Genomic DNA, 22,004 nt, shown 5'->3' with positions numbered 1-22,004 from the left:
TAATACGTGGGACCCACCTGCCCTGTCCTTCCTTTGTTTGTCCCCCGTCCCATCCCTTCCCGCTCAGGGGTCTCCGAGAAGAAGCTGACTTTGTCCACAGGGGATGGGAAGGTAAACTTAACCCTGAAGGGCAGGACCAGGCCGCCCCCTGATGACCACCTAAGACACATCTCCCTGCAGTGGAGCTTTCTGTCTGCAATGAAGCTGGTGTCTCACCCCATCACCGATGCCCCAAGGTGGGAAGCACCCCCCTCATGTGCACATGTGTGTTCTGGCTGGTTCTGAACTGGGTTGAGGAAGCGTGGCGGGACTACAGAGTCCCCCACAGCCCAGCAGAGCCCGGCGGTGGGGGGGGGGAGGGGGACTCACAGTCGGCATCGGCACACACAATGCAGGGGTTCTTCCCCCCGAGCTCCAGGGTCACCCTCTTCAGGTTGCTCCGGGAAGCGGCTTCTTTCACCAGCTTTCCAACCTTCAGGACGACAAGCAGACCAGATGACACCTTGGATGCGGCCCAAATGTCTGCTCCCTCCCATGGCTGCTCCCAGCCCCTGAGACCTTCATATTGCCGGCACCCTCGGTCCGAGCTGCTCCACACGGCTCAGGGTAGAGTGGGAGGCCCAGGGAGGCCCAGCGATGCACCCACAGCAACACAGGTGGCCAGTGGAGGACCTAGCCTCTCTGCTGTCCTGCAGACCAGCCCTCCCAGAAGCTTGCCAGTCCAGCTGGAATGGGAGAGGGTCCCAGGAGACCAAGGGCAGGGACCAAGGACCAAGGGCTACCTCTCACTAAGAAGGGAGAGTGTTCTGTTGGTCTCTCTGGTAGAGCCAGAGGGAGCCGCTGAGAGTTAGAGAATTAGGGTGGTGGACCTGCAGGGTGAGGAGTCGGTTCTCTGGAAACACACGCGGAGACTGGGGCCTCGGCAGGGGGTGGGGAGCATCTGTGGGCCGTGAAATACTGAGGACCCCTCACTGACCCATGGTGCTCACCCTCCCACACGTCCCTGAACATTCCCTGCTGTCATCTCACATGCTGCTAGGGCGTAGGTTTGGCTCAGGACCCCTTGGTGACTTATCTTGGGGACAGAAAAAGCCAGGTGCCATGGAAGACTCTCAGAGACCAAGGTGCACACAGGGGCCTGTCCAGGCGGGTAGCGAGAGGCAGGGCTAGGCTCCTCCGGGGCTGAGGCTATTCCTGCAAACTAGGTGTGAGGGCACTTTAAAAATGCACCAGCTTGCCCTGGCCAGGTGGCTCTGTTTCTGGAGCATCGTCCTGTGCACCCAAAGGTTGCAGGTTCAATCCCCAGTCAGGGCACATACGGGAGGCAACCGATCAATGTTTTTCTCTCACATCGATGTCTTTCTCTCTCTCCAATCAGTGAACCTGTCCTTGGGTGAGGGTGAAAAATAAACATCGGCCAGCTCCTGGGTGATGGCTGGACCCAGGTCTGAAAGAGGGCCACAGTGACCATGACTGCCCCCAGGTGGACAACAGAAGCCAAAGCTGCCTGCCCTAGGCTGGTGACTCCTTGGTGGGGCCAAGGGGTGGGGAGCCAGAGGCCCATCTCTTGTCCCTGACTTTGGCTGCTGAGGGAGGGCACCCCCTGGCCAGACCCGTGAGCAGCCCTGAGGTCGCAGAGAGAGGCCAGGTGGCAGGGACAGGGTGGGGTTGGGTTTGCTGCTGTGTAAGGAATTGGGAAGATGTGGGGGGGGACAGCCAGAGGCCAGGGGCCACGCCTGGCACCTCTCTGTCCCTCTGTCTCCCCGGCTGAGCCAGGAATGAGGCCGTTGCTGCCCCATTCAGCTTGCCGTCACCTGTTTTAATGTCATACAGGGGCCCAATTCTATTCCCTCTGTGGTTCCCTAACAATACTCCCCGAGTCGTGCAGCTGGCCGCGGGAGGGGGTCTCGGGCTCCTGGCTGCACTCTGCTAGGAGGAGATGGGGACACTGATTGCATGGGAAGTATTCATTCACCTCTTTTCTTTTTCCTTTTTTTTTAATCCTTACCCAAGGACATGCTTATTGATTTTTAGAGAGAGGGGAAGGGAGGGAGAGAGAGAGGGAAAGAAACATCAATGCAAGAGAGAGATATCAGTTGCCTCTCACATGCGCCCTGAATGGGGACTGAACCCGCAACCTAGCAATGTGCCCTGACTGGGAATCGAACCTATGACCCCTTGGTTTACAGGACGATGCTCCAACCAACTGAGCCACAGCAGCCAGGGCCACTCATTTCTGTTTTAAGTACAGAGAAAGTACCGTGCCATTGAAAGTAATACCACAGACTGATACATGTAAACAAAGGGGGAAGTTCTCATCTCCTTTCACCCTAGGACCCCCCCGTCCCCGAGCCCCCGCAGGGGCGACTGTGGTGAGAGTTTCCGGGAAATCCTTTTCAGACAATTTCTACTTCTCTCCACAAACTTGAACTAATGGGATCGTGTTGTATACTTCCCTACAGTTCACTTTTCTGTGTTTCATCAAGCGATCAGGGCAGCTTTCCTTGCTGTAAAGGCTATCAACATTGCACAGAATATGTCCTGGCTGGCATAGCTCAGTGGATTGAGCTCTGGCCTGCGAACCAAAAGGTTGCCAGTTTGATTCCCAGTCAGGGCATATAATATGCCTGGGTTGCGGGCCAGGTCCCCAGTAGGGGGTGTGCAAGAGGCAAGCACACATTGAAGTTTCTCTTCCTCTTTTTCTCCCTCCCTTCCCCTCTCTCTAAAAATAAATAAATACAATTTTTTAAAAATAATAAAACAAAATGCATTAAAAAAGACATTGCACAGAATATCACATAGAAAATACAAATACTCATGAGATTACTGCTCAAAGTTGTTGCTGTGAAATGGAATCTCTAAATCAAAAGTTTTGCACACATCCAGATTTGTGGGGGGTCCTGCCACAGGACCCTCCACCTTAGGCACAGTGAGGGCCTATCGTCCCCTCACCTCGGGTACAGCCCAGACTCCAATTTTTTTCCAATCTGATGGACAAACAAAGGAAGAGTCCAATTTGCATATGACTTTGCATTTCCCCGATTACCAGTGAACTAGGTCAAGCTCATTGGGCAGTCAACATTTCTCTCCTCTGAGCTGCCCACTTTGCCACCATTCACCTTGTGGTCTTTTTTTTTTTTTCATTGATTTTTAGGAGCACTTTACACATTAGGGATACGTGCCTTTGGGGAGCTGCGTACATTACGGCTGTCTTTCTCCCAGCTTATTTGCCCTTTAACCTCAATCACGTGATGCTGTTCATCCTAAGGCCACTTCACATTGTTATTTGCTCTTGCCTATCGTTTCTCCTAAGGCTTCTGGGTCCTACGAAATATTTATTTAGTTTGGAAACGGGACCAGTGATTTTCAGAAACTGATTGTGACGTACGAAAACGTGGCCAGATTTCAAAGGAAAATGGAGTCCTAGCTTCGCCAAGGAAACATCCCCAGCTGTCCAATCAGATTGCGGCGGTCACAGTGACCAACGGCCAGTGGGGTGGGGGTGGGGGTGGGGGGCATTACCTCTATGGAGCCGGTGAAGGCGATCTTGTTGATCTGAGGGTGAGACGAGATGGCGGCTCCCACTGTGGGCCCGAAACCCGGCACGATGTTCACCACGCCCGGAGGGAACCCGACCTGGGGGACACCGAGATGGCATTCAGGTAAGAGGAGGGACCTGTGCCCAGCATGGACCCCTGCTTGGCCCGAGAGAGTCATGGCTAAGGGATGTCCCCACGCAGTGTGGCGTCCCCACTGGGAAGTGTGGGCCCAGGTCACCCAATCACCTTGGGACCCAAGCCCCATCAGCCAGGGGGGTGGGGTGCAGGCTGGGCCAGGGTGAGGGTCCACCCCTCCTCCCAAGAGGTGGCCCTCTGTAGCAGAACACTCTTTACTGTGTGTGTGTCTGTGTGTGTGTCCGGGCAAAGGGACACCTTGGTCGCAACCCCCAAGGATCAGAGTCAGCTGCAAGATACCCCTTCCGAGTGTCCATTTTCATTCCTTAAATCTACCCCTTTCACGTTCCAAATGGCACCATGATGTCACCCCTTCCAAGTTCTCGCTTGTTGGACTTGGGTCACCCCCGGCCGGCCTGGCACTTCCTAGCCTAGAGGTAGAGGCTGCCGTCTCTTTCCCATGCGCGCCTCGTGCTGTGCACGCACGGGGCCTCTGGGAGATTAGCCGAGGCCAGGCCAGGGGAACCAGGTGGGGCGCTCTGCCCCACGCGCCCGGGGTCTTACTTAAAACTCATTCTGTGAGAAAGGCAAGATTTCAGGGCACGGTGCTCAAGACTTTCCTCTCCCCAGACACATGCAGTTGGGATTGCAGGATCTCTACGTCCCATCAGTAGGACTTATTCGTGCCCTGCGTTACTGGTCAAAGAAAGTGGGGGACGGGTGACGTACTGGCTGTGCCCCCAGCTTTCCACGGAAGCGAGAGATTTCCTGAGTCTTGATCCTGTTAGCTCTGCCGAACAGCGACACAAACGAATCTCCCCTCCCATCCCTCTTTTCTTCCCATTTCTTCTTTTAAATCTTTGCAACACAGAAGCTGGGGACAGGGTGACTGACCCGTGGGTCTGCCCCATGTGTCTCTTGGGGTCCCCTGTGTCCCCCGAGGGGCGGTTGCCCGGGAGAGGAGGTCGGCTGTGCGGAGAGCAGAGCCCTGGCGAGCCTGGCAGGGCGACGGCCACTTCCGCTGCCGAGATCACCCCTCCAAGGGGACCCTTTCATTCACCATGAACGCAAGAACCCCCCCAAACCTCCGAACATTCAGCTCCCTCCCAAGTGACTCTCCCAAAAATTCTCGGCAGAAAACGTTTAGCCCTAAGGTAGGTGTGAGTGTGAGTTTCCTCATGCGGCTCAGTGGGAGGGGCGGAGTTCCTTCTAGATCGGTGACCATGGGCAGCAGAAGGAGCGGGAGCCGGGAGCCGCCAAGAGAAACAGGCGTCATCCCCTTCCCACGCAGCCGTGACCGGGCAGGGCTGTCACGCACAGTACCACTGGGTGGGGCGGCTTTATCTCGGGTCGGTGGCCTGCTTCCCGGGGGCGGGGCCGTTATCGAGAACACATAATATTTTCCTTTCGGACGTCTTACCTCTTTGATCAGAGAGCCGAGATAAAGGGCGGTGAGGGGTGTCTGTTCGGCGGGCTTGATGACGATCGTGTTCCCACAGCACAGGGAGGGCGCCAGCTTCCACACCAGCATGAGCAGGGGGAAGTTCCACTGCAACGGGACACAGAGGCCATTGGGGGGGGCCAGGATCCAGCCCCCTACCCCATTCCGGATGCCCAAGAAGGCCTCGGTGGAGGGCCCTTGCTTTGCGCGGTGTAGATTTGGGGGTATAAAGGGGTAACATAGGTGTTTGCAAGGATCAGAATGGCATTCCCGTCTGGTGCTTCCTAAGTGCATTCTGGGGGATGCTGAGAGTTACTCTGCAAAGAGGATGCCATTGTATGGGCACTCTTGCAGGTTCACCGCTGGCCCCTTAAAGGCTGCAGAAATGAGACCCGCGTCTCCTCCACTCAGAGGCCACAGAATCCATGCTCCCCCCCACCCCTGCCAGTGAGCTGGTGCTTGGTGAAATCCATTTCGGGAAATGCTTTTCTCCTCATCTTTCGACTACAGAGGCAAAGACACAGAAACCACGGTGACAGTAAGCTGGACAAAAGCTCACACCGGGGCGCTCGCCGTGTGCTGGGCGTGGTTCTCAGTGCCGCACGAAACATGAGCTCCTTCGGTCCTGACAAACCAGCGTGAGAGGGCGGCATTATCGCTGCCATCTCCAGAGGGGACTTCCCGGCCCCCGCCAGGCTGCTCAGCACCCACTGAATAATGTCCCGGTTGCTCAGCAGCTGAGGCCACTGGAAGCTGGACCCCTCCAGCTGACACAGGTGCTCATCCTCTCCCTCACGTCCTCCGCACCCCGCCTAAGCTCGGGTGCCTCCCGCTGTCCTGCCACTGAAGTCACCCTTAGCTCCGGCCGTTCCTTCCCTTGCAAAGCTCTTGGCCTGCTGCATGTTCTTGCTAATCCTCCAAAGCCCAGTTAGGAAGGCCCCTGCCCTAGGGTGCTGGCCGTTTGGGGCCCCTCTGTTTGGAATCCATGCTGCCTTCTGTTACATGCCAGCAGTGTTCCCTGAGTGCCAGAGGGGGGCGCTCATCCACCTTGATGACCCTCAAGCACTGAGCTCCATGCCACAGAGCCAGGGCTCCGTGAATGTCGGTGACAGAGAGTCAACACACACCAGGAATTGCGTCTAAGGGCCCCGTGGGAGTGGGGCGAGGGGAGCCGGATACTCACGGGAGTGATGGCCGCACACACGCCCACGGGCTCGTGCCTGGTGAAGCACACCACATTCTCATCTGCAAGAAGGGTGCAGGGTGGGGAGGAAGATGCATTAATCTAGACGGAAGGATTTTAAGTAGTAACAAGACAAGAGAGGAACCCAGAAGCCCACCAAGGTGTCAGTTCTAAGCCGATGACACCCAAAGAAGCGGTTCAAACTCCATTTCAGAAGTAAAATGCCTTGGAAGGATCAGCACAGTTGCCATTGCTTTTTGGGGACCGGGAAGGGACTGGGGAAATGGTCAGAGGGGCTCTGCAGTGGCCGTCTGGAGGGAGGGAGGGAGGCAAAGGTAGGGTCCCCAGAAGACCCCATCCGAGGCTGCAAGTCCCATGCTGGCTCACCTGTGGGGATGGTCCTGCCCTGCACTTTGTCCGCCCACCCGGCGAAGTATCTGAGGGTCTTGATACAGCCCTCCAGGTCGATGAAGAAGGCGTGAAGGAACGGCTTCCCTGTGTCCATCGTCTCCAGGGTCTGCAAGGACAAGACATCGGACATAGTTTTCTTTTCCCCTGTCAGGTTGTTAAGAATGGGGCGGGGGAGGGGGGCCACGCCTGGTCCCAGAACCTCGATCTCCACCCGTCTCTGTACAAGAGTCTCTTAGAAAGCAAGACCTGCCCCAGATGGTCAGGACACTGAGGGGTCAGCCAGAGCACAGGCGTCACGCGTCCCCATACAGGGCAGTGGACGTAAGGCTGATGGGAAGCCTGGGCAGGAAGGAGGACATGGTAGTATTTTGTCGCCTCGGCGGTGTGACTGGGCCTGGTGCTTCTGTGCACTCCTGGGAAGCTCTCTGAGGGTCAGCTGGAGACAGGGCGGCTGGTGAGAGGGCTGGCTTCCTCCAACCAAGGGGGAAGAGAGGACACAGGTTCTTCCTCCCTGGCCTAGCTGACCGGCGCAGTGGATGGAGTGAGGGACAAGCCCAGGAGGGTTGCACTACTGGCACAAAGACGCAATGCTCTGAGACGGGACTGCGGGGCCGGATGCGTGGGGCGGGGTGGACTCGCCCTCGGTGGTGGGTGGTAAGGGAGGTGGTTCCCCAGGGCACGCGCGCACGCAGCTCCTCAATGGTGAGGATTCTTTGCTATTTCCAGCCCGGGTGTCAGAGGGCCCCTTTGTCCCTCAGACAAGCGGCCCCAGTTGAGCCCAGCGCTGAAACTGCCCGTCGCCGGTCTCCGCAGGAAGTGGCCGCCCAGACACATAGCTCAGGGCTGCATTCTTGTTTTAGAGCCGGGCAGGGAGATGACGATTTACAGAGGAGGAGAGGCCCCTCCCTACGGGCCCGCCTTTGCGTCATCTCTGAGCTTCACCGCTCCGTCCTCACGGCAGGACGCAGACACGGGGCTGGCAGAGCCTGGGACGCGTCTAAGGTCGTCCAGCCAGTCAGTAGCGGCGCTGCGGGCACCGAACGCGGGGCACCTAACGTCCTGCTCTGCATCGGGAAGGCCTGCCGGACAGCCTCGTGAGACCCTGGGCCACCCCACTCACTCCAGCCTCCTCTGACCTAGGCAACCGCTTTCCCAGCGTGGGCGAGTCCCGCGATCTCTCCCTGTCTCCGCTTCCTCATCCGTAAACTGGGGATAACCATAGTAACGCAACCTACCCCCTGGGCCCAGGAGACGGTGGGTGGAGTTAATATTCGCAAAGCACCAATGACTGTGTCTGCCTGGGGCGAGCGCCCCCTTCACTGTTCAGTCCGTCACAACCATGGCGCTTACAGTCATCGTCCCTGTTTGGACCAGACAGGTGCGCTCTGCAGTCCTCCTCACCTGGGGACACTGAGGACACAGAACTGCGAGCTGCTGAAGGCAACAGGGCGGATTTGCATGGGGGTGTGTCCCGCCCCCTTGTGGTGCTGCTCAGGGACCAGGGCAGGCCCAGGGGACAGCCTGCACACTGTACTTGGGCTCGCATCAACTGGTGTTGCCAGTTGGAATGCAATATTTTCCCAGGGGAAACCCGGTATTGCAAACCATGCCAAGAGTTCTCCAGGGCTCAGCTCCTGCAGACAGCACCTCAGATCTGCTGGCAGAACTGGGTGTTTATTCTCGGCCCTTTTCTGGGATGAGAAAGGGAGAGGCAGGCAAGGGACTGCGGCCTAGAATCATGGGGAATTGTCCGGGGTCTCTGGCTGGGTAGCCTCGGACAGGGTACCGCACCTCTCTGGGCCTCAGGCTCCGCCCCTCTGAAATGGGGTGACAAGGGCTGCAGGGGAAGAACCCCCCACCAGCCTGGTGTGCTGTGAGCGTGCAGCCCGCCTTGGCTATTTCTCCTTATTCACCTGGGCAAGGCTGCCGGCCACGGTGACAACATGAATTTGCTGATCACCATGGGATTAGACAGGAAATTCTTTCAAAAATAAAAATAGCCCTGGCTGGTGTGGCTCAGTGGTTTGAACTTGAGCCTGCGAACCAAACGGTCGCCAGTTCGATTCCCAGTCAGGGCACATGCCTGGGTTGCGGGCCAGGTCCCCGGGAGGGGGTGTGCGAGAGGCAACCACACATTGATGTTCTTTCTCCTTCCCTTCCCCTCTCTCTAAAAATAAATAAATAAAATCTTTAAAATTAAAAAAAAAAAAAGGATGCATAGGTGAGTAGCCAGGTCTGAACCTAAGAAATTGAGTCTTAGCTACTGATTGGGACTTTTAAACTGTGGTTGTGGCTGAGCTGGGAATAAATCACAGCTCCTGGTAGGTTTATTTCCTCTCATGTTCTAAGCCACAAGCAAATCTTCTGAAAAAATTAGTGTCAAAATGATCAGACTCTGCAGAATCAAGGAAAAGTCCCTGGGGGAAACTACTCCTCGATTCTAAGTGTGCCAAGGCTTAGAGAGACAGAGCGAACAGGGAGGACCCCTACTGGGGGGCTCCCACGATGAGCCCGGAAAAGCTGGATTTTGGGTGCCACTGCGTCTGGAGGGGAGAGAAAGTGGGGGGCTGCTAGACCCCCCCAACATCTGTTTCCAAACATTGAACACAGTCATAAATGCCCAGCTCTGCCCACACCACAGAGCCAGCCAGAGGACAAGATTGCTTCGGGAAGCATTTGGCAGCCTGAAAACTCAGGAAAGGCATATCAAGGTGGGAAGTGAGGGGTGCTTTCCTAGGCTGTGGCCCATGTTTTAAAAACCGTATTTGCCGCCCCGGCCGGGTGGCTCAGCTGGTTGGAGCATTGTCCCGTGCACCAAAAGGTTGTGGGTTCGGTCCCCAGTTGGGGCTCATAGGCTGGAGGCCACCGATGGATCTCTCTCTGTCTTTCTCTCTAAAAATAAATCAACATAACCCCGAGTGAGGATTAAAAAAAATAAATAAAAACATGTTTGCCAGGAATTGTCTCGCCCCATTTGTGCTGTGGGGAAGAGCTGGGTCTCATGTCCCATGGGCACTGAGGTCCCGATGGCGGAGGTGACAGGCTCCGCCTGCTGCCCCCACACGGTGCTGCCAGGCCTCGGGGCGGGCAGGGGGAGGGTGAAGGTGGCCTCGAGGGCCGGGATCCCTGAGACGACACTGACCCCGGAGGACAGGCCGGGGCGGGGAGCTCCGGGCACATCCTCCTCTCCCCTGCCCGGAGCCCGCACACATGCATTGCACACCGATGAGCTCATGCTAGGAGAAGACAGAAATGTTTTTGAAAAAGCCCGTTTGGCAGCCCGAGAGTGGAGGCTGCCTCTCGTCGCAGGAAGAAACCGGAGGCTCCTCGGAGAGAAACGCCGACGCCAGGAGGGAGCTGCCCTCCCTCGGTTTGGGGGCACACGGGCCAGGCTGGCCGACAGAGCTCTGGTCTCTGGATGGAGGTGCGCCCCCAGGACAAGGCACCCAAGAGTGGGCGTCCCTGTACCCGCCCCGGTCCCCAAGACACACAGTCGGTGGCGACGCACAGAGCCATGGCAGTGTCCTGGCAGACACGGTCCGCCACGAGTGTTTGTACTTTGCTGCTCCTTGCTGACATCGGATCAGGAGAGGAGAGAGCCGTGTTCCCACGTCAGAGGCCAGAAAGAAGACTTCCCGCCTTCCCGACACGCCTCAGGGTTTGGAGCTAGTTTTAAAGAGGAGCCTGAGCTGCAAGAGGCAGTGAAGGACCCCAGGGCACAAGGTGGCCTGGAGATTTCCTCTGACCACGCACCACAAAGCCAAAGAAGGGTCTAAGGATCCTATTAAATAAGGCATTTGCAACTTATGAATGTTTTCATAGCTCCAGGGCATGGGAGCAGCCCAACCTCAGGGAGTGGGCTGAATTCATCTCTCCATTTTCCCAGCAGAGAAAATAAGGGCCTAGAAATTAATGGCCGGGAGGGTATGTAGCTGGGGTTAGAACCTGGGTCTTCAGACAGCGTTACTATGGAGATGGCTATTCCTGGTAATAGGTATCATCTATTCAGTGCTTGCTGCATCCCAGGGAGTCGGCTTAGGACTTTAAACGGGTCATTCTTACAACACTTAGATACCATTATTAGTGACCCTTTCCATGAAGACATATATGCTCAGAGAGGTCAAGCAACTCGTCCAAAGTCACACAGCTGGAAAGTGGCAGAGCGGGGATTTGAACCCAGGTCTTTCACATTCTTGAGGTTTGGGATAACCAGCTTTCCCTGCCTTCACCTTCACGCCACACAGGCTTGCCACTGCCCAGTTCAAGAGTGACGCCGAGATGATTTGTGGGTCATACGGGAATAATTTTTATGTTACGTGGTGGCCTTTATTTTAATAAATATTGAAAAAAAAATACCACCAGCACATTAAACCTGGGAGTCCATGGATATTGTCACTCAGGATGAGGTTAAATTTAAGTGTAAAAGGGAGTACATGGAAAAAAAAAGGGACGTTCATAAATGCACAAGGTAGGACTAGTCCATCCACTGTCTGTGACTGTCTCAAGCCTGGGAACCATGAAATAAGCGGAACTTCCTCCAGGCAGCTGAGCTGCGGGGGGCATGAGTCCAGCTTCTAAAGGAACCAGGTCAAGTCCAGGGGCATGGACGACTGCCTACTCCAGGCCGCTGCACCCCAAAGCCCGAGCAAAGCCACGGTCACCCAAGACAAGCACCTACGGTCTTTTCTCCCATGCCCCGCAGGGGACGGGACCCTCGCCCACGCCGGCTTGCCCCACGCCTGTCCCTCGCGTGCGTGTACTCACCGCCAGGATGACGCGGTCCCGCTCCACAAGGTCGGCCAGCTGGTGCAGCAGCCGGCCCCGGCTCAGGGCATCCAGCTGGCGCCACGGCGAGCCCCTCTGGAAGGCGGCATGGGCGGCCTCCACGGCCTTGTCCACGTCGGCCTGAGTGGCCAAAACAAGAGAGAGAGCGTGTCACCTTGCGATGCCAGCGACATGGGACAGCCGCAGGGACTCGCAGAAACCTGCCTCCCCAGGGCCAGCAGGAGGGGGTGGGCGGCAATGGCTGGGGGCTGTCTTAGTTTTCCCTCCTTCCATCTTCAGTCTTCTTTAAGATTTTTTTTTTTTTTACCATGGCCAAGTATTAACTTTCCTTTGGATTGTAAAGCGTTTTAAAATAGTTTATAAAACCACCGATCGGAGTGAGGTATTTTTCTTGGTAACCCAAGCAGGAAAAGATTTTCCACTTGCTAGCTCCGTGCGGGCACACGCTCACCCACCGGTCACCGGACGAAGCGGGAGATGAGTGTTTCGGCACTTTGTTCCGGCCGAGGTCCCCCCCCCGCCCCCGCCCAGTTTGGACAGCGAGGCTAGGCGTGGGGCACTCTCCGGGTCTCGAGAACCAGGCTCATCAGAAAAGTCCCCAGATGGGGAGAATTGGGGACTTTTTTTTCCACCATTTTATAGACAAGGAACTGGACCTTCTAGGCACTGACAGGAGAATGACTTCTACTATCAGGGGTGCCTTCTACTTAGAGAAGAAGCAATGGAAGGTGTTTAGAGTAATGTCCCTGGTCGTTATTTTCAGGGAAATGGGGTTCGAGGCTCTGCTTGCTGGTGGGCCACGGCTCATCCCCCTGGCCCCTCGGGGCCTCCTAGGGAGGTGCGTGGGCAGTGTGCACTTGATTCAGTCTCGAGGGGCACCCCACCAACATTCTGTGGCTCCAAAGTGTGCTTCGAGGTGAGTGCCAGCTTGGGCAAGGGAGACAGGTATTAGGACCTCAGGCCCAGGGCAGGGTCTCCTGTTCCTCCCTGATATGGGGCCCCTGCTCAGCATCGTGCTTTGCACCCTCCCCTCCAATCCTGTATCTCCATTCGTGCTCCTTGGCCTCCGCATCTTTGTAGACAGGACTTTGCACTTGGCACTGCACGTCGGAGGGTCTGCACCGGTGGAACCACTGGGTGTCGCACAACCATCTCAAAGCTATGGAGGGGCCTCAAATTCAAGACCATTTTACAGGCGGGTCATTCACCCCCTCTGCGTGCAACATCACCCATACACGCGTTAGGAGTGCCAGGGAAGCACTCTGGGGGTTGAGAAGAGGTTTCCATTTCCCGTCTCTCCTCGGAAAAAATTCACTTATGGCCTTTCTCCCAGTGGCACTTATTTTAAAAAGATGTAAGACACTTTATGGCACTTTGGAATGTATCAAGGACACCTTCTGCCCTGGCTGGTGTGGCTCAGTGGACTGAGCACAGGCCTGCAAACCAAAGCGTTGCTGGTTTGATTCCCAGTCAGGGCACATGCCTGGGTTGTGGGCCAGGTCCCCACTAGGCGGCGCAGGAGAGGAAACCACACATTGATGTTTCTCTCTCTTTCTCTCTCCCTTCTCTTCTCTAAAAATAAATAAATAAAATCTTAAAAAAAAAAAAAAGGGAATGTATCAAGGACACATTCAGAGGTCCCTTAGCTTTATATTTTCTATAGTTGTATAAAACCTATATAATGTGGCTTATCATACACACCATGTGTGTTGTATTGTGTACTGATATAATATACATATATGGCTTGAATTATAATAAACTTATTACAATACATCACATGATCAGTTACATTTCTGGCAGAACAGCAATCTGGCCGTCACACAATGCCATTACCCCTATGTGGCTTGGTTGGGAAGTCTTTTTTCCTTCGAGCTGCATTTGGTGAAACACACCAACCGAAAACACTTTCTGGGAAGGTTCTTTAACGCCTCCACGTCCACATAATTGAGCCACATGATGCGGACCGCGGAGGTCACCCTCCTGCACAGGGAGACACCCATCAAAAGAGAACCTCTGTAGTGCACTGTCCCTGATGGATTTCATTCTGGGCTGCCCGGTCCTGGCACAGCCAACTCGCTTGCCCATCCTTTCCTTCTCCGAAATCGGATTGCCAGAGGCCGGGTGGCGGACACCTACCTTATCGCCTTCCTCCACTTCGCATATTTGCTCTAGAGTCGAAGGGTTGTACGTGGCAAACTTTTTTCCACTCTTGGAGTCATGCCATTCGTTGTTGATGAATATCTAACCGAGAGAGGAAGTTGCAGTGCATTAGGCTTAGATCAAAATCACACCACGCCAGGAGGCTGAGGAGCTGAGGGGCCGTCTGGCCCTTCCCCGCTGCCTGCCCACCTGCCCCGCCCACCCACCGCTTTCCAGCTGGGACCAGGAGCGGGGACAGAGTCCCGTGCTGGACTGGGAGCCCGCTCAGGCCTAGAATCCAAGTCTCTTGACTTTTCATCTGTGCTCAGAGAATTACTTTTTGTCATAATAAAGCCAAAGATATTCAGATTTTTTTCTAAAATAGTCTCTCTTTTTTTAATAGCATGGATTCACAGAGGAATAGCTGTGTTGTGTAGTTAAATAAGGGTGTCAGTTAAATGCTATAGTCTCCTCGAGTTTGGGGGAAGATTAAATAGGGTTATATGCATGACGTGCTAAGGCATCCGCCTGCCCCTGCGGGGTAGGTGGGCCGTGAACACTCTCTTCTGACTGCTGCAGCCCCCCCACGCCCTCCGCCCGCTGGACTGCCAAGGAGCTGGTTTAGACAACCACCTCGCTATAACCCTGCCGTCTACGAATGCCCACCAGCACCCCTCCCCCGTCCCCTTCAAAACCGTCTATTTGCAGGTTGGGCTTAATAAAAGCCAGTGTTGGAATACAAAGATAAATATCAAGGTTAGGAAGTGTTCTGGTTATACGAACAGACGTAGCACATAAACATTTGTATGCAAAACCGAAGAATTAAGCCACAAAAATCGCTTAGTTTGGAGCCTGAGTTATGTAAAACAAAGCCAAGAATGAGACTGTTAAAAAATAAGCAAACTAAAAAGAATTTGCAACATCCACACATGGAGATGTATGTGCTATTTACTCTTTGTTTACTCCAAGTCTAACGGCTTTAAGAAACATCACGTTAGCCCTGTGGCCAGTGTGGCTCAGTTGGTTGGAGCATCATCTTGTAAACTGGAAGGTCAGCAGTTCGATTCCTGGTCGGGGCACATACATGGGTGGCGGGTTTAGCGCCCAGTTGCAACACAGAGGGGCTTTTGAAAGAGAACTAGGAACAGAGGTGACACCACACACCAGCATGAGGACTTGTCTACCCAGCGAGGGACAGACAGTCTCTGGCTGGGGCAGCCGGGGACAGCCTTGTCACTACAGCCCATCACGGCCTCAGGAAGTCCCAGGTCACAGACATGGCTACAAGGCTCAAGAAGCATGTCCATCAAATAAAACGCTGTCAATAATTTCTACGTGCAGAACTAGCTTATCAGATTCCATTCTCTACCCATACGCGTACCTTTGCTTCTCTTCGGGTCGTTTAAAAGAAGGCTTGGGTCATTACAAGGGCAAATTTCAGTTATTGTGTATTTTATCCTGTTGGACAGATGAGAGGGGGATAGCCTGTCCCCTCCCCACCCCAAGTGGCTTGGTTCTGCCCTCTGTCCTGGGCCTTCCTGTAAAAACCCCAAGGCTCCCAGGGAAGGCAGCCCGCTCTGAGAAGCAGCTGGGGAAACCGCTGGGATCACTGGCCCAGAAAAGCAGGGAAGTCTGAGACCCGGTGGGATGAAAACAGAAGGCCAGATCTGGCCAGGCAGGTGGGCAGAGCCCTCCCCCGCCGCGCAGCGCGGAATCCAGAGCTGAGAGCGGGCCCTCGCCCACCCGTGGGACGTGCCGGGCTGGCTTCTGGAAGCTCAGCGCCTTCAGCGAGAGGCCGAGGCCCCCAGGGAAGCCCGCCGACAGGGCCAGGCTACAATTACAGGTTTATTCTTCCAGCTGAAACCAAACCCAAGAGCCGACTTTTGCCATCCAGGGCGCAATCGCCCGGGAACAGTGAGAAATTAATAAGTGCGGAAGAGTTAAGTTAGCGCGGGGAGGGAAGCGCGGCCAGGAGGAGAGGCCCATTTGTCGGAAGATGAAATTTCGTGGGTTAGATAATACAGCCTGTCAGTGAAAACTGCTGATTCTAGGGCCTTCCTAGTATCAGTTCCAGGGCGGGGGTGGGGGCGCGGAAAATGAGAAGGTGGTAGGAGGGAATATAAATAAAGGGGAGCGAAACAGATTGCAACGGTCAGATGTCTGTTATACTTCATCTCTAAGCATGTGCCTCCCCCTCAAAATGACTTGATTGTCTAGGACGTGGATCCGTTAGGCCCTTCCAACCAGCAACTTACAAAAAAAAAAAAAAAGCAGACTGCTCAACGCCGACCATATTTCCCCCATCACCACGTTTCTAATTTAGCAACATTTTTTTGCCTCTTTCTACTACGCTAGTAAGTAACGCCGTAAGTGGTTTCCACTGTTGATTTTCTCCCCACGAAAAGAAAACAAAAACACAAATAAAGAAGGGGGTCGGTGAGCGTGGCCTACCGGGAACGTTGGTGGTATTGCTTTGAACCCAAAATCAGAATAGCACAAGCCGGGAAGAGAATCCTTCCCCTATAGACTCGGGTGTGAAACAGCCCCAGTACAAGACAGGGAGCTGTAGACAGAATTCTGATTTCCGTGGAGGAATGCAATGACGTTATCGGGACCGAGCCGGCAAAGCTGCCGTTGTGGTGAGGAGCCTGGTCCCTGGGGAGAAGCGAGAACGGCTGTCACCCGAGCGGGTTCTGCGGGTGCCACTTCTATGGACTCTCATCGGACCCCAGCTCAACCCCAAAGGTATGCGTTTGCAGAAAAGGAGGTTGGAAGGGATGGTATCTTTTCATCCCAGCAATCCTAGGCACCGGTTTTCCTGAACGAGACCAGCTTTCCGAGGATCTTCGCTACCAGGAGAAATTGTATAAGGAAGGGGTGGGGCCCCCAAAGCACACGGGGTTGCTGTCCACGGAGGCCTGCGGGGGCGCGGGCGTGTTCTTGAGGGACCCTGCCCGCACCGGAATTGCAGAGCAAGCCCCGTGCTAAACATGTGCGAACCAACCAAGGTCGTCCTTCTGGAAACGGGACTGAGCCTGGGCCGTAGAGCCTCAGACACCGCCTCTGGCATGTCCTCCATGAGCGGGAAGCGCAGTGGATCGAGTTTGGAAAATAACACACCATTACCGGCTCCTGACTGCCCGCCCTGGGCCTCGGGGCCGGAGATCTGTCCCTCCAGCCTCTACTGGCTGCCTCTCCAGCCAGAAGCTCCCCAGGCCCGGCTGGCCCGGACGCCCACCCTCGGCCACAGCACACAGGCTGCCTGGGCCCCACAAATGCTGGGGGCGGGGGTCTTTGTGGAGGTGGGCCCTGGGTGAGGAGAAAGGAGAGGCGGCAGCCTCACCCTGCACAGGGAAGGAGGAGACTGTGGCCTCTCGTCAGGCCCGGCCGATTCGTGGCCTGGGATCCCGTAAGGGGCCGGGCTCTCCCTTCTCCTCCATCCAGTGGCCATTCCTCGGCTTCAGTCACATACCCAGTGCTGATCCCCTGGGACCAGGGGGGACCAAACAAGACGGGCCGCGCTGGTCCTCCAAGAATGTGCCAAGTAAGACCCTCCTTTCCATGGGCCATCAGAATGTGCAGAAAAAGAGAGAAACTTTCCACACGGGGCTGCATCACTCCAGTAGCAACCCCCCCCCCCCAAAAAAAAACCACCAAAAACAGTAAAGCATAAAACGGCAATCCTAAATGTAATTTCTGGTTTCTACGTCCTTTTTTTTTTTAAAACCCTATAAAACGAAAATAAAAGAAAACGCCATCCACCACGACCCGCAGGCGCTCGGGCACCAGCAAAAACTGGTGTTGGAATTTTCGCTCTGAAGCCGATACTGCCAAGGAAACTGCATCGAAAATAATCTCCGGCCTTTATGGGGAGGGGCTCTGCTGATTACGGAGCCCTCTGAAAACAGTTAATTTGGTTGTCATGTGATCAGAGGCCCCGCCGACGTTGAAGTGCCAAGAGACCAGAATCTGAAGGCCACACTTGGTGGCCTGCAACGTTCTCCGCCTGATTAAAACTATTTGAGAGGCATAATTGCTACTTTTGAAAGTAAAATTGATGGGGGAATTTTCTAAGTGCTGTGTCAGCTGGAGTTGGGGGCTACTGGACAAAATGCGAAAATAAAAGGAGACGTCGTTGGGGAACGCGGAAGCGGACGGCACTCTGGGTCTGCGCTCCTGAAGGCGCCCCCCACCCCCAACCACCCGGCCCCTGCCCAAGGCCCCCTCCAAACAGCCTCAGGGACGCGCCGAGCTCTGCGCGCCGGCTCGCCTGGGCTGGGCTGGGCTGGCCTGCTGGTCCGCGGCGCTCAGGCCTCGCCATCTCCCTCTCTGCCCCCAGGCAGGTGATCTCACCGCTTTGCCTACACCCCAGCCTCCAGGGCCCGCAGCGCAGAAAGGCAGAGAACCTCCGGACTCTGTGGCGCGATGGGTCCTACCACCCGCAGCGCCCCAGGCCCTGTTAGGCGCCCATCTGGCTGCTGCTTCCGTCAAAACCAGGGCCTCGGGGCTCCAGAGCAGTTGGACCAGAAATCACCTTCCCGCCTCCCCTCGCTCCACTGGTCAGCCGGGTACAAGCTAAGCACGGAATTGCCCCCACGTTTCTCCCTTTGCTACCCCTGGCACCTTTCCGAGGGGCCAGAGCTCCCAGACCTTCTCTTCACGTTCCCTGGCGCCCTCTTACCCTCCGGAAGGCCGACCCTTTCAGTCCTGGACACCCTCGGCAGGGTCTGCGGGGAGCGCAACGCGCCGGAGGCCGGCACCTCCGCTCCTCGGCAAAGCCGGCCCTGTCCTGAGGGCACGTCGGGGTTGCGCGCGCGTGCGTGTGGGGGTCTTTGAGGTCTTTCCTGCCAGGCTTTGAGGCTGAAAGCTCTGAGCTTCGCCGCCTGAGAGCCCGTCCGGGGGTGGGGATCGCGGAGTCCCCCCCATGGGTGCGCGGTGGACACACGTGCGGGACGCAGGCTTCCCGCCTGGGGAGTGCTGCGCGGAGCTCGGCTTCAGGAGGGCCCAGCCTAAATGGAACAGCGGAGGTCGCGAGCGCCGGGCGAAGTCAGCTGAGAGCGTGCCGCCGACAGCGCCCGACACCCTCGGAGCGGAGCACCCGGGGCTCCGGGCCTGCGGGCCCCTCTTCCGCTCATCCCGAGCTGGGCAGCCCTGCACGGAGCGCGGCTGCCGTCGGTTGGGATGGGCGCCACCTCACCTTGGTGAACTTGACCTCCAGGTTTCTGATGGGGCACGGCAGGCCTGGCGGCTTCTTGTCCGGCTGCCCGTTCTCCACGGCCCCGTTGGTAGCCATGGCTCCTCCGCGCTCTCCGGCCAGCCCAGCGGCGCCCGAGTCGACCCGCTCAGTCCTGAGCGGTGCGCAGCCTACTCGAAGGGTGACAGCTCCTCGCGGCTTTATGCAGAGCCCCACGCCTCCCGCTGGAGGGGGCCGTTTAATTGGCTGCAGGACGGGGAGAAGGGAGGGCCCGCCGGGAGGGGAGGGGGCTGGCCCGCCTCACCCCACCCCTCCCGCCGCCCTTGCCAGAACCCGGCCTCGGCGCAGCTCTCTCCCCGCCCTGGAGGCTGCCCTTCGTGGCGCAAACCGAAGTGCCGCTGGGTCCGAAAGTCTCAGGGTGCGGACAGTGGGTCGCAGCAAGGCGTGGAGGCGTGGACACTAGCAGACTGCAGCCTCCGGCTGTCTCCCCGAAGTCGGGCGATTCCGTGCTCGGCACCTGCCGCCCCCTGTCCGGCCGCAGCTCTTGTGTACCGGCTCCACCTGGGCGGGTGCGCAGCGCGCCCGCAACGCCCGCCTGCTTGCTGCCTGCTTGGGGCCTGCGCTGCGTTCCGGGACGGCGCGCGCCCGTGGGGGCCGAGGCGTCTTGTGCCTTGGCCTAGAGTCTGGCTGCCCTGCCGGGGTGGGGGGGGGGGGGGGGTCTCGCTAGTACCACAGACGCCCGCCACGCCCTATTCGGCCCGAGCTGGGACCAGAATTTCCCCTCGGTTTTGGAGCTTCACGCGCCAAAGGCCAAAAGACCAAGGAAAAACTCCTGCGCTTTCTGAACGGCGCTCTGGGGTCCCGGCAGCTGGGCCTCTGGCCTTCCGAGGATCATGCCGCCCTTCAGCCCAGGGCTCTGGGATGTAACGATTTTGATTTGGAAAATGCACTAATTACTCATATCCTGCCATTTAAAAAAAAATGAAAAAAGAGAAAGTACAGGGCGTCTTCTCAGGTTTTCAGAGTGGCAGCCCGTCATCCCCCTGAGACGCGGAGACAGACTTGCCCCTCCTGTCTTGCCCTGTCGGAGAAGTCCCACCAACGACGCGGACGGGCCCCAGGTCCCATGTGAGACCTGAAAACGGCTTCTCCTCTGTGTCATCCCTGGAACAATGATGCGGGACACGGCCTGGGGACGCAAGCAGTGGTTTAATCCCCAGGTGGCCTCAGCCCCTCAGTCCCTTTCCTTCTGCGAGTCATCTCCAGTGGCGGGGTACTCCTTACTGTCTGAGGCTCCCCCTGCTTGTTTGGGGGGTTTCGGCGTCCATCTCTGCCCCCCTCACCTCCCTCGAGGTGCCTGAAAGCGTTTGCAATCCCCCCTCCTCAGGGCGCCCCGCCCTTCCAGGGGGTGAAAGGGACCTATGCTCCTGTGGGTTAGAACGCACAGGTGAGGGATGGGAGGAGGACAGCGGGTCCCCTGAGTGGATTAGGGTTGACGGACAGCGGTGAGTCTGTCCTGGATGCTGGGCTCTCCAACAGTGGTGAGTCCTAGACCAGTGCCGGCTCTCTCGCAGCCGCTCCTGCCACTCCCTGAGCTCGCTGTCCCGCCTGGCCGGCCCCGTGGTCCCCACTCAGGTCTTCCGGGAACACGCAGGTGGATGCTGAGCCTGCGTGCCTGGGGTGCGCCCAGCATGACCAGACCTCAACTCAACCCCCCTCTGCAAGGGTTTCTTTGGGATTCTGGATGGGTGAAGTTCATTCACTGGAGCCAGCGCTTAAAAAGCCCTGAAAATGTGTAGAGGACACTGGGTTACTGAAACAACTTCTGGATAGCTGGAGGAGGTGTGGCCGGGGCTCAGATCTCTGCTTCCTTAGGGTGAACACGGAGCCTGCTTGCTCCCAGGTGGACGGCGGCCAGCCACTTGGTCACCTTGAAGTCAGGAATGCAGGCTGCCTCCTGGTGCCACCACGACCCGCAGCGCCCGGCCTGGAGGACTGCATCGCCTGCATCTCTGCTCGAGCAGCCCCCCACCCGCGTCATCTTGGGAACCTGGCTGGGGGCTGCAGCCAGGCATTTGGCCACAGCCTGAGGGTGCCAGAGCGCAGCCCAGGAGGCTGGGCCCGGCTCCAGGCTTGTCCAGACCAGCAGGCTACCTCGGCTCCCCTGCCTTGCCACTCAGTGGGAGGGAGGCAAGAGGCTCTTCTCCCCATTTTCCAGGTGAGTAAGCAGAGGCATGTGGGTGCCTGCCCCAGACATCACCCGCAGTGGAGGAAACCCCAGCCAGACTCGTGCGGGGGCGGCTGATACAGGGCGTGGACGAGGGGCATCTCTCGCCTTCCTCTGCAGCTGTGTCCCGCAGCCCCACGTCGCCCGGGAAGCACGGAGCACAGCGAAGGCACAAAACGATAGTAGAGGCTGTGTCTCTCATCTCCTGCACTCAGAGGTGCTGCCCACAGGGGTGAGGGGAGGAGGGAGCACCCTCTTCTCCCATGGTGGGCCGCCAGGTGCTGACTGGCGGGCAGGGGTCTGCCTGAGCATCCCCAAGGGGCCAGAAGCCACATCCCTGACCTGATTCCGGCGGTGCCTCTGTGGGTGGATACTTCATCCGGCTGAGCTTTCGTTCTTCCTTTTCTGAAAAACCATCTCCTCCCCACTTTACGGGGCTGGGGGAAGCTGGGGCAGGAAAAGGGTGCTCAGCGCTTCATAAGCTGTGAAGGGCTCGGGACACGCCAGCTCCGCATTTTCTGGCCCTTCCCGCAGATGCGGACTGATTGCTCCCAGCAGGCTTTTCTCCTGGGAAGTTAGCAAGTTCCCCTGGACTCTCTCCGGCTGGTGGGCGCTTCCCCGGTCGACAGCCGCTCCGCCACGGCCTGCTGCTTGGCTCCCACGCATGTCAGAATTCCACGCAACTCGGAGTCTCCAAATCCACGACACTTCCTTTGGAGGGCTGGTTTGTTCACGGAACACTCAGTAAACATAAACGCGAGTAAAAGACTACGATAAAATTCAAGTTAGATGTGCCCACTCCCCTACCGAAAGCTCAGCTTAATTCCATTTTTAAACATGGAGCGGGGATGCCCTGGCTGGTGGGGCTCAGGGGATTGAGTGTTGGTCTGCGAACCTAAAGGTCACCGCCACTTTGATTCCCAGTCTAGGGCACATGCCTGGGTTGTGAG

The 22,004-nt window shown here is 56.9% G+C and overlaps 1 protein-coding gene across 1 annotated transcript in view; it reads right to left on the bottom strand.

Moving 5' to 3' along the window:
• Positions 1–19,007, bottom strand: part of ALDH1A3 (aldehyde dehydrogenase 1 family member A3) — a 32,893-nt gene extending 13,886 nt beyond the window's left edge. The window contains exons 1-8 of the mRNA XM_045825063.1: positions 18,831–19,007; positions 13,631–13,735; positions 11,474–11,614; positions 6,686–6,815; positions 6,299–6,360; positions 5,095–5,223; positions 3,523–3,636; positions 370–472 (exon numbers count right to left, since the gene is read on the bottom strand). Of these exons, the coding sequence (XP_045681019.1) occupies positions 370–472; positions 3,523–3,636; positions 5,095–5,223; positions 6,299–6,360; positions 6,686–6,815; positions 11,474–11,614; positions 13,631–13,735; positions 18,831–18,926 (880 nt within the window). The 5' untranslated portion in view covers positions 18,927–19,007. The remainder of the gene's footprint in view (positions 1–369; positions 473–3,522; positions 3,637–5,094; positions 5,224–6,298; positions 6,361–6,685; positions 6,816–11,473; positions 11,615–13,630; positions 13,736–18,830) is intronic.
• Between the last annotated feature and the right edge of the window lie 2,997 nt (positions 19,008–22,004).

This window comes from Phyllostomus hastatus, unplaced genomic scaffold (genome assembly GCF_019186645.2).
Source record: "Phyllostomus hastatus isolate PE091 unplaced genomic scaffold, TTU_PhHast_1.1 phas_scaffold_555, whole genome shotgun sequence".
NCBI classification, from domain to species: Eukaryota; Metazoa; Chordata; class Mammalia; order Chiroptera; family Phyllostomidae; genus Phyllostomus; species Phyllostomus hastatus.
Note: the sequence above shows the minus strand (reverse complement) of the source record. Positions and strands in the feature narration are given on the sequence as shown.